Source organism: Ascidiella aspersa, chromosome 1 (genome assembly GCF_963924565.1).
Source record: "Ascidiella aspersa chromosome 1, kaAscAspe10.2, whole genome shotgun sequence".
NCBI lineage: Eukaryota > Metazoa > Chordata > Ascidiacea > Phlebobranchia > Ascidiidae > Ascidiella > Ascidiella aspersa.
The window spans coordinates 36,075,874-36,094,528 of NC_139447.1; the positions used below are offsets into that span (position 1 = coordinate 36,075,874).

The following is an 18,655-nucleotide window of genomic DNA, read 5'->3' on the forward strand; positions in this document are numbered from 1 at the left end:
GACCTGTAAGACTGCCGCTATGACTAAGTAAGACTTGCTGCTATAAATAAAGGTTCGAAGGTCATCATGCACAAGTTTTTTTCTTATATCTTGTCGATTTACTTGTTTCACTCCGATCGCAACAAGAACGCGAGACGTAAGGAGCGTGAAAAATAGTTTTTATAACGTTTTTATAATCACTCGGTAGAGTTAAACAGGCGCGATTAATTTATCATAATGTGGCGGGGGGTTGACACCCTTGCGTGCTCACATCAGGGTCAACATTGTGACGTCATTAAGTAATAAAGAACAACAAGTAGAATAGCAATAATATGAAACAGGCCAAGTCTATAAGAGTCGCGCGTCTAACCGGTCCGCTCCAATCCGGACCAACGCGCGACCCAAATCCCGAGCGGCAGGATTGGGCGACATGACGTCACCACTTTCGAATGACGTCACTTTGCTCAGGCGACAGCCGCCTGTTTGTCGTGGTCGCCGCTACTTGAAAAGGCAATGTCGAACACGTCCTGGTATTCTGATGCGAAGTGGACTTCGACCCCGTCCCTGATGTAGTCGGCCAGGTCGTTGAAATCCTTCTCGTTTTCGCGCGGCAGAATTAGGCAAGTCACTCCTGCTCTCTTGGCCTGGTATTACAAGTTAAAGGAAGAAGATTTAGGGCAGTGGTTCTCAACCGGGTTGCCGCAGCACTCTGGGGTGCCTTTTTTAACGCTCAAGGGTGCCGAGAGATATTTCAAACTCTTTAGTATTCCAATTTCTGCTTTATTGGTAAGCTTCTTCATACAATTTTTTGTGTACGAACGATTAAGTGCCAAAAATTATAAAAAGGTTTTTTCAACCGGGTTGCACAGTTAATGTGCGCTGTTTCAATCTCGTTCATTGTAACGTTACGGTTAACCACTCAGCATGAATACGAGCAAGGGTGTCGCGAACTAGTTATAATTTCTGTAGGTTGCCGCAAGCCAAGAAGCGTTGAGAAACACTGATTTAGGGAGATGAACAGTTCAGTGTGTTAGTATTTGTTACAAAGCAAGGCTGCGGAGTCGGGTAAAAACAACCAGAGCTCGACTCCGGACAAATGTGATATTTTGTTTAGACTCGAGTGCGGCTCTACAGCCTGTATTTCACCCATTTTCGTAACTAAACATGGGTGGATATTTATTCACTCCTGCCCTTTTGGCCTAATGTTAGAAGTTGAAGGGAGAAGATCTATGGCGATGAACAGTTGTATGTTTTAGTATACTTGTTACTTTTCGCTTTCTTTTAGCTACAAATGAGAACGTAGTAAGTGGAAACAATTGAATTAACCTGAAAATCAAATCCCTAGAAATACAAGACTATAAGAAAAAAACTGTATCGAAATTTAAACTCACGACCTTTACTAATTTTTTTAAATTTTGGTAAAACGAATATTTATCCGATATTTATAACATGCAACCTTTGCAGATTAGCTGAAAATCAAAATAGTGATCGGGTAGGAAGTAAAAGAGTACAGTTGGTACAAGTTCCAATTAAAAAAAAAAAATTTAAACAAAAATTAAGAAAAAATAATTAAAAAATTATAAGTTGGCTGTCAGCTGACAATGCTTAATGAAACTTACCAAAATTGAAAAGAAAAATTATCAGTTGACTGTCAACTGAAATCCACTTACCGCTAACGTCTTCTCTTTGATGCCACCTACCGGCAGAACCTTGCCTGTAAGCGAGATCTCGCCTGTCATAGCTACGTCAGGACGCACCGGTCGGTTGGTGGCGAGCGAGAGCAGGGCGGTGACCATTGTGCACCCGGCACTAGGCCCGTCCTTTGGCGTCGCGCCCTAAAAAAATGGGAAAAACTTTGAATTAAGCGCGGGAAGTAGATTTACGCAACTTGAAAACAGGGCTGCGGAGTCGGTTAAAAATAACCTAAGTCCGAATCCGACCAAATGTGCGGTTTTGTCGAGTCGGACTAAAGCCTGTATTTTACCCATTTACGTAACTTAGTTAAGATGGATATACACTATACAGCAATCCCCTAATCGGGGTGTCATATAATTCATCCACCCACATTGTTGGAAAATATCCACCATATACTATTCTAGCTTTACAATTTACAGTTCGCGCCTCATCAGTCTTACTCGAGTCCCGAGTCAGACTCCGCAGCCCTGCTGGAAGGCCAGCAACGCTATTTTAACAAAAGTCGAGAATTAAAAAAATGGTCATTGGTTTTATTTTAATAATAAGTTATAAATAATAATAAAGAAACTAATAACTTCATGATAATTAAGAAGCTTCATAAACGGCAAAATAAAGAAATGGGATTTCTATAAAAAAAGTCGAGAAATGAAAAATGTCGTCGTTTTACCTCTGGCACGTGCAAATGCAGGTTGGCGCCCTCGAAAAAGCGGTTGCGCGGATCGGTTCTGCGCAGGTGCGCGCGCGCCACCGTCGACGCGATGCCGGCCGACTCCTTCATGACGTCACCAAGCTTGCCGGTCAGCTCGATTGTGACGTCACGACTGTTCTTGGGGTCGGCCGGACGACGCTCGCAGCACTCGATGTAGAGGTTGGAGCCGCCTGGAAGAAAAATCGAGTAAGAAAAACGGCAATTTATAGACTTATTTAACAAACTAGTTTTTTTCATCATAAATTGCAAAGTCAAAATGGTCGAGTAGATCAACATCATCTTCATTAAGACGTTTCACATCAACTGAAGATGATACAAACTCATATCGAAACGTCCTAATCAAGATGATGTCGATCTACTCGACCATTTTGGCTTTGCAATTCATTACCAACCTACATTACAGATCCGTGCAGTGTACCCAAGTTTTTTCATGATATTTAATTCAATTTGCGCAATAATTTTTAGCGGTCTTGGACCGATGCCCCCATCGTCCCATACCCTCTCCCTACAGTTTCACGCGGTATTTTGGCCATTTAGGCCTTATTTCGATGAATTCAGGACTTATTCCGACAGGTTAATGTCTTATTCAGGACATTTCGATCTTATTCTGTAGAGGATATTACTGCTTATTATAAGTGTTTAATATGTCGTTGGTCATAATTCTATGGTTATATATATTTTTCTGGCTTAGGAATTATTGCTTTTTAGGTCTTATTGTGTGTTCCCCTCTGGCCATGCAATCTGCACAAAACTAACTCAACTCAACCGAGTAACGAGTTCCTTGTAACGAGTAAAAAAATACCCTCAGCGAAAATATTACATTTTTTCAAACGACCCCAGCCACTGACTTTGATATTATGCCAAAAAATAGAGGATAGCCATTGATATTAAATTTGACGTAATAATAAAATTGTTTTTCTACATATAACTAACTCAACTCAACCGAGTAACGAGTTTCGCGTAGCCGAGTAAAACCAACCCTTGCGAAAATATTAAATTCTTTGAACGACCGTAATCACTCACCCATGGCGGTCCACGCCAGCCCCATGACGACACCGGGAGGCGTGACGTCATACATCCGCTTGGTGGTGAAGGGAGCTTTGCCGACGAAATCCTCGAGATTTGATTGGTTGACGACGATTTGTCCGATTTCCGATTCGCTCGAGCTCGCGATCTTGTACGCCGCCTTGCGGTGAACCTGAGAGAAATTAAAATGATAAATTTTTGGCTGCTTGTGACTCGATTTGATTAGTTCAACCAAGTTTACGATTAAGATGTTAATTCGTTTCCTGGCGTTTTGAGAACATAAAAAAAAATAGAAATTATTTTTTTTTAATTTTTTAACCTACAATTACTCACGCCGTACGTTTTTTACTTTTATTGGCTACCAAACAGTTTACGAGTTTGCATTGTTTTGTAGTTGTTTTTTCTAGAAACTGATAATGCCATATTTCGGCGAAATATATTTCTCTGTAAAAGATTAAAACTTTTGAATGACTGACTTTGATCAAGACAGGAAAGTCTGAAGTATATTTGCTCCCATTTGAAGCCATTGTCGTTATTTACGTGTAAGGGCGAGGAGATATTTTCATGTTTTTCAGTTTGTAAGTTGTGCTTTGTGCTATATACAAATGACAGCTATATAAAATAAAATTTCGATTTTAAATTAACAAAATATGTTTTGCGGATTCACAGCTTGAATTTAATCAAACAAGCGTATTGGTCCATAAAACGTCCAAGGGCTATTCGAAAACATATTAGCTGTACTGTATTTTCATTACAGTAATATGCGGTATACGCGATCCGGCAAAATTAACCAGGCAGGTCTAAATGATCGCATTAGGTTCAGCTTGATTTCATTTGTTCTGGGTAGTTCTGTACCTCTGAATGTATTAAACACTTTTTGCTGTATCGGGGATTAGCAATTATTTTATTTCCTGTTTCGATCATACGCTATGGTTCACTTGAATTTAACTAAACTTTTGTGTCTTTTTGATAAGTCAAGAATATCACTTGAGCATTTTCAAGAGTTTTGCATAAACCCGAAAAATTAATTGATTTGTGTTCGACCTGTATTCAGTAAAACACCAAAAACAAATGGCTAACGACGCCAAGACACCAACGCAGTACTTTATACAACAGTGCGTTGTTTTAAATCAATGTTTTCCGAATAGGTCAAAATTTGTTCAAAAAAATATTTTCGGCTTAAGTTTGTCAAAATTATAAATTTTGTAGAACAAAATTTATATTTTTTCGATCAAAAAAAGTTAAGTTTTCCAAAATTTTATTTCGTAGATTAAAATTATTTTTAGGTCAAAAATTTGTCAAAAAAATTATTTTTGTTAAAATTTTAATTTTTAGATAATAAGATATCAATTTTTAGGTAAAAAAAATCGCCCTAGTTTATCATCAAAATAAACACACAAGAGTAGTTCCAGCTTACCTTCTCAATGTGCTGCTGGAGTCCTCTCACGCCGCTCTCCCGGCAGTAGTTCTCGATGAGGACTCGGAGTGCATCTTCCTCCACCAAAGCTTTCTCCTCCTTGATTCCGGATTGCTCCTGCGCTTGTGGGATCAGGTATCTCTGCGGATAACGATGGGTTACTCATTCTACAACTTTGCGTTCATCATACCTATTCGACGTCTTTTGCGTAGTTTGTAATATTTTAAGGATAGTATTTTTTACAAAACAAATCGATCAGTTTCAAGTGACTTGTTTTACATCTTTGCGTTCATGTTACTTATTCTACGTCTTTGTGTAGCTTGTAAATTTTTTAGGGATATTTCTTTTTCGAAATTTTGTTTTTTTAATTAAGTTGGAATTATACTTTAGATGTAAAACAAAGCACAAGGTTTCATCTTCTGATTTGTTTTACGTCTTCGTGTGGCAATATAAATTGTTGGAGATATCTAGAAAAATAATCCTTTTTATTACCAAATTTTTTTTGTAATATTTCAAAGATATCTTTTAATATCTAATGATTTAAAATTAAAAGTCAAAAATCCAAATTTTAACACGTTTTTATAGCCACTTACAGAATTATACAAAAATGTATCTCTACTAGATTGTACCGAGTAACAACAGCGTCATTTATATACTTATATAATGGTGTAATTACATGTGATTGCTGTTATACAGTATCAATGTATTCCTGAGAAGTGCGAATGAAACAGAAGTTTGGCTTTCCTGGATTGTTCATTGCACACTCAGATGGTAGGAAATAAAAAATAAAAGAAAAAAATGCAAAATATATTGTATACTACTAACGAATTTTCCGAGTCCCAATATCTGGGATGCACAAAAAAACTCATCTCAAAGCGAGCGTTTTAAACCGTACAAACTAGTGTTTTTAATGATATTTAATTCAATTTGCGCAAACGTTTAAGCAGTCTAGGTGGAATTTTATTTCTATATACTAGGACCGCAACCTCTACTTAACTCTACCGAGTAACACAAAGCGTATATTACTAACGAATTTACCAAGTCCCAATATCTGGAAAGCCCAAGTCAACTCCTTTTAAAGCGAGCATTCTCACCCGTGCGATAGCCAGCTTCTCCTCGGCTACATATCCCGACACTTGTATCATCTCCATTCTATCCTTGAGAGCATCGGGAATCGTGTCGAGGACGTTCGCTGTGCAGATGAACAGCACCTGGGTGGCAAGGTTTCGTTTGTTGGAATAAAAAAAAACGTGTTGGACAATTGTTATAATTAAAGTGCAATTTTTTTTTTGAAAAGTTAAAACTTTTGGCAAAATTTACACATTAGGTTAAAATTAAATCCAAGATTAAAATCAAAAAAATGCACACCAAACGTTGGCAATGTAGCAATGTATTGTTCGTTGGAAAGAAAAAACAGTGATGAACAAACTTTGTTATTATAACTAAAGGATCATTTTTTTCTTTTTATGAAACATTCAAAATTTACACATTTGGTTAAAATTAAATCAAGTCAAAATCCTTTACAAAATGTACACAAATCGAAAAAAATCAACAAACACTGTAGTGAGCTTTGTTGAAGCTCTAGTTCAGTTTAATTTTTTTTTTTTGAATTCAACTAACAAAATTTATTAGAACAACGCGAGCTGGCAAAATTATCCTCAAAGAGTTGGTTTATCACATTAGGTTCAGGTTGTTCGTTTTTTGCTTCAGATAGTTTTGCAGCTATGGTTTGGAACAAACGAAAAATTTATGTCAAAATACACGTTAGGTCAAAATTCGTCAATATTTTATTTTCATGGTATTTTTTTTATTTTTAGTTTCAAAAATAATCGCCTTAGTTATAACAGTAGATCAGAATTTAAAAAAGTTTTTAAATGTTAAAACAAACTTCGATTTGTTTTTGACAGTGGACAATATTTTTCGTAATTTGTGTTTTAGTATTAAAGTGTCATTCTTTTTCTAATTTATTATAACTTTCACCCACACACTTGACAAAAATTATTGTATTTTTGTGCTCTTTGATTGTTTTCGGTAAATTTGTAGCATTCTAATGAAACTGAAATATGATTTTCGTATGTAAAGTGTGAAAGCAGATCACTTTTTCATCATTAGAATAAATTGTTCTCTGTCAGCAACTTTGCATTTTCGCTAGGCATTGGAAGTTACGCGAAAAAAACTCGTAGCAAACCTTTAAAATGATAAACTTTGAAAAGAATATTTATAAAAAAGTATATTGTTGTTCCCGCACCTTGGAAACGTCGACGGTGACGTCTAAGTAGTGATCAAGGAAGTTGAGGTTTTGTTCCGGATCCAGTAGTTCCAGAAGAGCAGAGGAAGGATCACCCTGGAATCCTCTTCCTATCTTGTCCACCTGAAAATCATATCAAGCCATTTTGGAACGCTGAAGGTTTACTCATAGCTGGAGTTAGTGATGGAAGAGGAATGTTAAAAGGCTGCGGAGTTAGGTAAAAAAAAGAGCCCGACTAGGGCTAAAACAGTAAACCGAGTCCCGAGTCTCGAGTTCGATTTTTTACCGAACCGCTGTTCTGGCTTATTTTTCGAACAAAACTGGTTAGAAATATAAAGTGCTAGTTACTTTATAACCAGTGGATAGCATTATCGCTTCAGTAGTACAAACAACTTTTGTCAAACACACTCACTTTAACTATCATATCATTGCTGTTGAATTTCAATAACTTGAGACTTTTGGATGTAGTTAAATTTCGGCAACCAAGGTCGCCAAGACAATAAACAAAGCCGACCACAGAAAAAAAGTACCACCCAAAAAAGTACCAAGCCATTTTTTAACGCTGGGGTTTTCAGCTGGAGTTAGTGATGGGAAAGAAATGTTAAAAGGCTGTGGAGTAGAAACAATTATGGTTCTACTCCGGCCAAAAATTTAATGTGTACAGTCGCCAGTATTCAATCAGTACTTTGAAATGAGATCCATGTAATAAAAACTTCCAAGCAATTTAAAAATACGGGTTTGCCAACAAAATTTTTGCGTTTGTTTTACTCGCCAAGTCTCTAAGTATGCTACGATAGCAAGTGTACCTTTGTTAGAAGCAGAAGGGATCACCTCTATACGTTTTCCTGCGTCGTTTTACAGCACGCGTTTGCAATTTGTTACTATACGAAATTACAAGAGACACAACACATTGTTTGAATGATATACGGAAGCGCTAAATTTCCCAAAGTTACGTTTTGTTGGTAAAGAATTTCATACTGATTTAAAAAAAAACGCTCTGGAATTGTAAAAGTTCGACGCCTGTGCCCACCCTAGTATCGAACGAGTACCGATACTACCACTTCATCAAATATCGGTTCCGATCCGACAATATCGGACATTTCTTTACAACTAATAATACCTGCGCCACTCGTACAGCCAAATAAATGTGTTAGTTGTTACCTCATCGATCAGCACAAGTGGGTTTTCGGTCTTCGTTTTCTTCAGGCACTGGATGATCTTTCCTGGCATGGCGCCAACGTATGTACGCCGGTGACCTTTGATCTCTGCCACGTCATGCATTCCTCCCACACTGAACCGGAAGTACTAAGGATCGAAATAAAGGCATTTTAGTGCCGTTTTTGTTAGGAATTAAGTAAGTTTGCCACAGCGCATTTCGATGTAAGTGCTTCATGACCTATTTAATCTAGTCCACGTAACCCCAAGTTGTCCATGAACCGTATATGGGTTTTAATGTTCATTTTACGTCTAACTACAACCTCCTGTCATTAAAGGCTGGATTCAGTTTCTGTCTTTAGTTTTTTACATGTTGGCAGTTTATATTTTATAAACCGCAGTTTATATTTTATTCCTAACGGGAAATCCATTCCTAAATGCCTGTTAATTCTTCCCAGTGTACACTATTGAGTTATTGTTACCGTGTTGTTCCTGAAAAACGTTTTGTTACTCTTTGTGTTAAGATTAACAGTGAGTTTGCTAAAGCGCATTTTGATGTAAGTGCTTTATGACCTATTTAATTGTGTAAGCATTCTATTACTTGCGGTCAAACGGTCAAAGGCCACTGAGCACATGGTGCCTTGACATTGTAGTTGTCCATATGACAGTTGGTGTACTACCTTGTCGCGGTAGGAGCTCATATTGTGAGTTACTTGTTAGAATGTTAGTGTTTGCCGATAATGTGTAACTTGCACTGATGCTGTTTCTGTTTTAATAACATTGTTTTATATTCATTCGGATTAAAATATAAATCCACTTGTGTAAGCCTTTGTGTTATTATTAAATTCCTGTACACTGATAAAGACTTCAGTATCGGATCGGATCCATTAGTTTTCCGTTTTGAACAGCGGTTCTTAACCTTTCAACACCTGCGGACCGGCAAAAAATAGAAGAAGGTTTTTACGGGCCATGGACCAGAACTTTCGGCACGTTCTTTACTGAGATGACTAAGGCTATAGTTACTAACGTTAAACAACACTTACAAAGAAATATAGCGTTATACAGGGTCATTCGCTAATCTGGAAATGCTATAAATGCTATAATTTCATTCATATCCATACTTCTTATAAATATACAATATACTCCAAGGAAAACATGTGTTCAAACCCACCTCCCTGTTGAGAGCTCTCGCGATCGATCTTGCGATGCTGGTCTTCCCTACTCCAGGAGGACCGTGGAAGCAGAGGATCTTGCCGTGGGTGTGGGATCGGAGGAGGCTGACCGCGATGAACTCCAGGATGCGCTTCTTCACGTCCTCCATGCCGTAGTGGTCCTCATCCAGGATCTGAAAACGGGAAGGAGGAAGAGTTGGCGGAAGATTAGAATTTGTAGACCAGTGTTCAAAATTGGGTCGCCAATTAATTTGGTTGGTTCGCCGACGCAACTTTTTGTGCGAGTTACACAAGAAAAGGCGCAACTTTAACATGTGCGGTTGAATCGGCAAAAAAAATGCTGGAAAATTATATGTTGGCGACACCAGAAGCTACACAGCACAAAAAGTTAGCACAATATAAATGAAGGCAAAATAAACATATACACGAAACAAATCTGTACCACAATACTAAGAATGCTCTATATTTTTTAATATAAAAAAAATTATAAAAAATATGAAAAATATAAATATTCAATATTAATATTCGCCATTAAATACAAGATGAAAACATTTCAGCACCGTTTAAATAACAAATCGAGGTACACTTTAACCACACCTTTTCAAAGATGCCACAATCGATGCCACTAGTATGGCGCATAAGGGTTCAAATCGACGATAACCGATAATAATATTCCTAACCGATCGCGATATTTTTTAAACGCATGTAGCATGCTTAATAAGAGGATCCATTTAACGAACCTCTTCAGCCCTCTTCAGATCGGCGGTGTCTTCGCTTGACTTTCCCCAAGGAATCGACGTGAGCCAGTCGAGGTAGTTGCGGGTGACACTGCAAAGAAAGAAGCGTTTACAAAGAAAAGACATTGCAGACCCACCGAATCTGTCGATAAATGATGCAAGTAGGGCAGGCTAGAAAAACAACTAGCCTGCAGTGAGGTTCGAACTCACGACCTCCGGTCATAACGGGACCATCGCTCTACTGAATGAGCAACACAAGCTAAAAGACGAGCGAGTCGAGAAAGACCATACGCCAATGCTTGCTTAATCTGTTAGTACAAGCAACTTCATATTGACGGGGATCTACAGTACCACATCATTTGAAGAAAGATACTCACACATATAATGCGTTTAATAACAATTGTGATCTAGGCCCCTCGGAAGCTGCTTTTTGACCAACGAATGGCTTTCGTACCATGGTACACTGAAAAGCCATGGAGACTCAACGAACCGGTCGATCAATCAGTTTGAACTTCACCACAGGCTTGCTGTATTTTTTGGCCTGGCCTGCTTGCTGCGATGGCTTTTTGGTGTACTATGGTACGAAAGCCGTTCGTTGGTCAAAAAGCAGCTTCCGAGGGGTTAGATCACAGTTGTTAATAAACACATCTGTGTGTGTTTATCTTTTTATGTTGGTTTAGTATATGTTAATTAATAAATTGCACTTGTAAGGCATCCTTGACTATTCCATACTCATACCAGCTCAACAGTTTGAACATGTCGATTTGTTTAACCATTACAGAGTTACAACTTTCCTGATATTCGCAACAATACAATAAATGCTTCACGAAGGCCACGATTTTGGGCCAAACGGTCGAAATCATAATCTCACTTGAACTCGGACGAGTGATTGTCGAGAAATCCAAGTTTCGTGATTTCTTCATCGATCACTTCCTGCACGTGCTGGGGAACCACCAGGTCCGAGAGGCGCGCGCGGAATTTTTCCTCAATGGCGTCTTTGTCGTCCTTTTCCAAACCTTAAGCAAGAATGTGGAGGCACAAGGCTTTGGTTAACAGTGAGTCGTAAACTACACTTATAATGCGGTTTTAAGGTATTTTAACCGTGTATTTTAGATATGTACAAAACAAATGTTTTCTGTAGCGTAAGGTTGAAACCTTTTTGTGTAAGATTAGAGTGGAATAAATCCAATTAGAACTTCCTGCATTGTGTAGAGTTGATGTGTGTTGTTCTAGTGCAGGGGTGGGCAATTATTTTTAACATCGGGCCACATAAGAAACATAAAATGTTGTGGCGGGCCGGGTCAAAAATAGGATCTCAAATACACGCAACACGACGTCATACTATGACGCTATGAAAGAAGTAAGCTAAACACCAGTTAAACGTTGGGAGTTGTGCCAAATGCGCAACTGAAGTCGATTTAAAGTAAAGGCGACAAAAAGGCATCGCGCGAAGCGCGAAAAAAACGCGGCTTTTTAAATTTAAAATGGAAACTTTAATTTAAATTATATGAGGATGTGACGCATTGAACACAGATAAAATATATATGCACTCCTTGATATGTTGGCATTATTCAAGTTAACCCAACAGCTCAAAGGTTAAAATACGTGAAAATTTGGCACACAACAACTTAGAATGCCCTTTTTTGCTTTTTGAGGTTACCGATATGTATTCCTGTGCAGCAATGGACATATTGCAAAGACGGTATAAATCGGGAGAAACACCAACATAGCATTAACCAAATTAGGTTGATAAAATGTTAATCGGTATGTTTCAGAGGTTGGAAAACGACTGTTATACTAATGTACGTCCGTATTTTTAAGACGGAATACTTTCGATCGAAGCGCAAAAAATTATTTACAAATATTAAGCTATGTTTGACAAATTTCGTTTGAAAAAGTGTCATGCAGAGGGCGACTTTTGTCTGAAAGACGCTAAAAAACACGTGGAACTTACGAGAAAGAGGTTATCCGCGCGAAACGCAAAAACAGTTTCCACTTTAGTCTTTAAAACAAGCTAAAAATTGAGTTTGACGGTTTCATAGATCCGTCCCTGGAAAATGTGAATATTTCTGTTTTAACCAAACACGTAGTCGCACTGGTTTGTATTTCAAAAAAATGAGACGCGGGCGAGCCGTATTCTGCCCAGGCTGTAGTGAATTACCGCAAAAGTCTTGTAGGGGCGCCTTAATCTATTTATTATTTCGGAGTGGTGCCGCTAACCATAAAAAGAGAAACACTGGTTTAAGGAAATCGGGCATGCGATCGCAAGTCTTTACCGTTATCCAGGCCTTTAGGAAAAAGTTTAAAGACCCCCGATTTACATCAAATCGCCAATTATTATTTCAAATGAATGGTAAAGATGTGCCCATCGATGGGTGCACAGTTGTACAAAGAAACATCTCGTAGGCGCCGAACCTTCAAAATTCCAAGGCGTTTTTTTAACCAGCATACTTCCCCAATCCCCATGCTGTAACTCAGGAAAGTAACATACAATGTTCACGAACCTAAATTTTTTGCTGGCGGCGTATGTTTCTATATCTTATTATAGTTTTTAGTTTTTGGGCGTTTCGACGCCTTGCAAGAAATCTAGGGCGTCGAAAAACGCTCTGCGCGCGCACCTAGCTCCTTCTTGATGATCTTGAGTTGTTCCTGGAGCATGTACTTGCGGTGTGTGGTCTTGATTTTGTCCTCAACTTCCCTTCCCAACCGGTGTTGCAACTTGCTCAGCTCAAGCTCCTTCTTGAGAAGCGACAGCGACTTGTACAACCGCTCGCGAACCTAAAAGGCATACGGGGTTGTTAAGATTACCAGTGAGTTTGCTAAAGCGCATTTTGACGTAGGTGATTTATGCCCTATTAATTGTGAAAGCACTCTATTACTTGCGGTCAAACGGTCAAAGGTCACTGAGCACACAGTTGCTTGACATTGTAGTTTTTCTTACAGCAGTTGGTGTCACTACCTTGTCGCGATAGGAGCTCTAATTGTGAATTCCTTGTAAAAAGTATTTGGCGATGATGTTTAACTTACACTGATGCTGTTTCTGTTTCAATGACATTGTTTTTTTACTCCATTTGAATACCATATGAATCCACTTGCGTAAGCCTTTTGTGTTATTAAGAAATCCCTGTACACTGATAAAGACTTCAGTATCGGATCGGATCAATGGTGAGGATTAAAAGTTTTAATCTAATGATCAGGGATGTCTGATGCTTGTAATTCTGGACAAAAAGGCATCGTGCTGTCATGTAACGCCACATTACTTAAGAGCCGTTTTTAACAGTTGAATTTCTTTTAAAATATCATACATATGTAGTATTATGGATGTCAGATACTTGACATTTTGTTTCGACGTCGATACCCGATATTTTAGTTAAAAAGTATCGTGACAAAATCCGATACCGAATGACGTCATAAATGAGCCAAATAAAGTCCTAGGCCAATGACCCACAAAGTACAGATAAATCCGTGTATGAGTATTGTCAAGTTTGAAACGAGGCGAACTGAAGCAGGAAAACTTAGGAATTTTACACACAACAATATGGAAAACTTTACATCATCAAATATGTTATTTTGTACCTAAAGAACATATTTGGCAAACGAAAGCTGAAACGCGTAATTTAAAGCCCTATTTAAAAATTCGTAAGATAACTTAATATTAATATGAACTCTAAGATTTGGCTTATGGCAATTAATTAATTTGGGTGTTTAAGTGTTGATAAACACGTAACAAGTATGAACGGTAGACATGAAATATAGACACAAAGAACCACGATACCGTTGTTAAACGGAACGTTATAAACTTCGACCATCAAGAGCTACGGTCTGAGCGCTGAACACACCCCAAGTACAAATTGAAACGTCTCAGCAGCTTTCTCATGATTTCGCCCAAATCCGAAAAATATCGTTAAAACCATTCAACCCTATCGTACAGCATTAAAAACGTGCCAGGATGTTGCATCAGCGCAGTTTGTTTGCCTGCTTTCGGCATTAAAACGACGACTTACGTCCATTTCCTCGAGTATATCCTGAAGCTCGCTCGTGTCTCCGCTGCTTAAGGCGGCTCCCATGTCGCTCAAGTAGATCGGGTTGTCGAGCACACGCTGGCCCTCCTGAAAACGTAAAAACTTAAGTTTCAATTGGAAAAAAAATTATAACTCTCCCGAGTCCCGATATTAGTTTTTGGATAGATACCCGATTTTTTTATACACCTGTAACAGGTTATAGTCAAAATTCATACTAATTGAAAGGAAATTAAAATACCGTTTCAGTTTAGCTACCTATATGTATAAATACGTTATTTTGCATGATGCTAAACAGGAAAAGTTTGCCCAAAAATTTGCCGCCCTAAAAAATAGACAATTTATTTGATTTTAGGTAAAAACTAAATCATAATTTCGTAGTAAAATAGCGGCCGATATCGTCGGTAAATATATCGAACTATCTTTAGAAAACTCACTCGCAACATCGAATAGATTGATTACGATTTATAAAACGCCTTTAAATTTGTGTATTTGGAATTTGTGAAATTCGCGACTCGTCTGATGCTAATACCAAAACAATGCGATTATGCATGTTTCATAATATTTGTCTTCACCGAATTCAGGCGTTAAACTTGGGTCCGTAGGTGTACCTGAACTAGTTTTTTTTTTTTTTGGGGGGGGGGGGGAGTCCTAATATGGGTGTAGATTTCTATTTTGTGTTAATAAGAAAAGTTTAATTGAAAAAACGTTAATATTTAAGTCTCACTAACTGCTATGTTTTGGTATTTCTGGATTAAAAAAAGTAATTTGGAAACCAGCACTTCTGTTACTTTGTGGCTATTTAATTTGCAACTAAACATTACCTTTCAATAACTAAAATTCCAAATTCAGTGGCAAGTATTTTAAATAACTGATACGAGGTAAACCCAAAATGTTTGTAATAGAAACGTGTGTATACTTTACAAATTTATTAATCTAAATGTAAAAAGGTTAAAATAATACCAGACAAACATTCACAAACAAACAAATATAATGATGACAACTACACAAACAAAAAACAATGAAATGTGTCAGCAAATTAAGGATTCTGAGTTCAGACAACTTACCTGTATTATTTGTGAAACAGATTCTCGGTACAGAGGATTGAGAGTTATTATGTCGCGAATTGTCTTTACGACTTCTGCCGTCAAGGCTTTAATCTGCGTGGAAGAAGTGTTTTAAGGTCAAGACTTTTTTAAAGCAAATTGACAAGTAAAATTCAACATGTTTTTTTGTTTTGTTTTAAAGCTTAAAGTACAAATTAAGGCATTTTGTTTTAAATATCCGCAGCTAATTAAACAATGAAAATTAGATATATCACATAAAAGTAATAAAGGTCTTTCTAGACCAAAATAACATTAAGATTTTATTTTGCCATTATAAAAAATATTAATTTTTTTTTTTAAATAAAACCTTTTAATTCAAAAAAGCAGCAGCCGCAATGCTAACAGTTTTTTTTGGAAAAAAACTAGTGTAGTTATACTTACATCTTCATTTTTAGGTAATTCTGGGCTGGGAAGATTCTCAACTTTGCCCATTAGAACCCCCGGCTGCTTCTCTTGTTTGTCAGTGGTTTTGTCTGTGTTCTTTTCATCCGAGACTTCTTTTGCATCTTTGCTGCCCCCTTGTGGTGGTTTAGCCACAGTGCCATCGTCTTCAATGTCAAGCGCTGAGCATAGCTTTATTCTGCAATTTTAAAACATATCAGTATTATATATGTTACAGCTTTTTCAAATCTTCTTAAGTTTGTCACACAAATTACTTAACTAAAGCTGTATGTGAGTTCCTAATTCATGTTTCAGATTGATTTGATAATAATAAAAACAGACAGACTACCACAACATTTAAACCAGTCTACATTTTATTAGGTATTACCGCTTCTTGGACAATGATTACGAATTAAACAAAGTTATGAACAATTGAGTTAAAAAACATAGCATCAAACCACGATAACTAACCAGTATCAACTGCAAGTATATATATGTATGTTGTTTACAATGTAAAGTAAAACGTTTTCAAAAAGCATGAACGCAAATTTGTTTCAAAATTAATGTGAGACAAGCCAGCCACCGCCTATACAGTTAGAGATATAGAATCATAGTACAAGTTTTATGGGTAAAAGTCAAACAAAACAACTTCTAAATCAAATCAAAAATCTAACTAAATTAGTTAAATTTAACCTGTAGAGATCACAACATGTGTTGGTGCTAGACACAATGAAGATTTACTAAATACATTTTTTGATTTTTTACCACTTTTCAGTGTATGTTTAGGGTTTAAAACATGCTCTAACAAGAAAGGAAATTACACATACACAATTTATTTTAGTTAAATGGTATAATATTTAGGTGCCTAATAGCCAGATTTTTTAATATTTCTAAGACTACCTTTCCATGACTAGTGTAACATACTCAACAAAAATAACACATTATATTTAAAGATGCAGTTTTAAGAGAGTGATTGTAAAATTATAAAAAAATGTATAGGATGGAATCGGAACTACAGTCAAGTTTTTTTTAACAAAACAACGCATAAATGGTGTCACCAACCTGCGGTGGCCCATAACGATCATCCGCACTCTATCGCCCTTGTCGTGAAGTTCGTGAATCTGGACAAAAGTTCCGACCGAGTAGAGATCATTCTCGATGTCGTTAACCACGTCCGCTTCATTCGAGTCATCCTTCTTCACAAAAACTCCTGCATATGGCAGCGAGAGGTTAATCTTCCGTCTAAGAACCTCCATAAGTCGTGGGTCTTTGACCTGAAATTTTAATTCAGAGCTGGTATTTTCGCAAAAACTTTTATCTATAACAATAGTCAGTCAGAATAATATTGAAAGCAAGTATTTTAGCATACACAAGCAACATTATATACAAGATAAACAAGAAAATATTTAAATAAAACAAAACAATGATAAGTAAGACAAAAACTAAAGTATGTTCTAAAATAAATGCATAAAAGCTAACATTAACAAAGAGCTTATCCTGTACGTGATTCTACATTTAATAGTTGTTCATTTTTTTTATTTAATCACATGTTTATATTAGATATAATTTTTTTAATATTGCAACAAACTAGAAAAAAATTCAAGGCTAAATCTGCAAAATAAAACAATGATTTTCTGGTGTAGTGTAACTAACTTTAAAAGCAACATTTGTGTTCTTTTAATACTATTTTGCCATCACTGCAAACTTGCAAACAAAACCATTTCACAGTTCTACTTGGTATCAACTTACCTCAATAATCTTTAGAAATTTTGGGTAAACTGGGTTTCGGTTGATTGCAATTATCGGAACATCGGGAAAATCGTCAGGAACAGTTAAAGCACTTAAAGCACCTGATGCCACACCAGGTACTACGGGATAAATAACCTCCGGTCGTCGCGATTCTTCCAACTCTTGCTCTATTAACAAATAGCAAAACAAATCAAAGCATGTTGAAAAAGGCTAAAGAGTAATTTAAAATATTAAAAAAAACTTGGGAGATTTCAATATTCCAATCCAAAATGCCAAGAGAAAATTATAAATTGTTTAAAATTTTAATTTTACTCCATTGGTAAGGTCTTGATACACAGGTTACTGTATTATTAAAATACATCTACAAAAAATTTTGCAGTCTTTATTACTTTCGTAGAATACAGGGTTGCCATACAATTTTTAAAAGATATAAGACATTTTTTTAAAGATATTCAAAGACTCTTTTTGTAGGTTTTAAAAACGCTAAAATTGGATGGCTCCATGTTTTTTTAATATAATTTGATAAAAAACAGTACTTGCAAATGTCATGACTAACCCAAATAAAAACATTTTTTTATCTTAAAATGAGACTTTTTAAACAAAAAAATTCAAGATTTTTGGAAAAACATAGTTTTTTTGGAAGTCTTTTCAATACGCAAAAATCTAGATTCTGAGTCAATCTTGCTGTAACTAAAAAGGTTGGGAATCACATGAATAAGTTAATATTTTCCAACTGCACATTTCAAAATGAAAATAAAATACTGCAACTTACCTGCAGCTTCCAGGACTGCTTCTGCCTCGTCATCATTTTCTGGGGAATCCCCATCGTCGCTGCCACTTCCTGATGATGCAGAATTGTTGCCGAATAATCGAACATTTGTCCGAGACCAATTTCCGTAACGTCCAGTAATTACTGGCAACCGTGAAAAGTGCTTTGCTTGTAACGCTCCATAAGATTGTCTTGCTTGATTTTGCGATGTTGAACAATTCTTTTGTAAAGATGACTGATTCCTTTGATTTCCAAATCTAGTAAAGCAGCTAGCATTTCTTCCCAAAATCAAAGTTTGGCTGGCTGTAAGAGCTTTGTTCAGCCTAAGCATCTTACAGGCTTGCAGAGAAATCACTTTTAATCCTAGTGCAGTTCAGATCCTTTGTAAGTTGTTACTCTTTAAATTGGTGAATTAAATTTCATTCTTTGGTACACTATGCACGGATCTGTAATGTAGGCTGATAATGAAGTGCAAAGCCAAAAAGGTCAAAAA

The 18,655-nt window shown here is 36.8% G+C and overlaps 1 protein-coding gene across 1 annotated transcript; it reads right to left on the minus strand.

The window, feature by feature from the left end:
- Positions 1-100: 100 nt before the first annotated feature.
- LOC146170286 (lon protease homolog, mitochondrial-like) lies at positions 101-18,551 on the minus strand. Its single transcript, XM_083385717.1, has 18 exons — positions 18,166-18,551; positions 17,394-17,560; positions 16,707-16,918; positions 15,645-15,843; positions 15,225-15,317; positions 14,143-14,247; positions 12,757-12,916; positions 11,010-11,154; positions 10,142-10,229; positions 9,401-9,574; positions 8,236-8,379; positions 7,075-7,197; positions 5,921-6,037; positions 4,827-4,967; positions 3,407-3,581; positions 2,342-2,553; positions 1,650-1,814; positions 101-623 (listed from the first exon to the last, which is right to left on the minus strand). The coding sequence occupies exons 1-18, from the start codon at positions 18,491-18,493 to the stop codon at positions 444-446; spliced, it is 2,928 nt and encodes a 975-aa protein (XP_083241843.1). The 5' UTR covers positions 18,494-18,551; the 3' UTR covers positions 101-443.
- Positions 18,552-18,655: the final 104 nt, after the last annotated feature.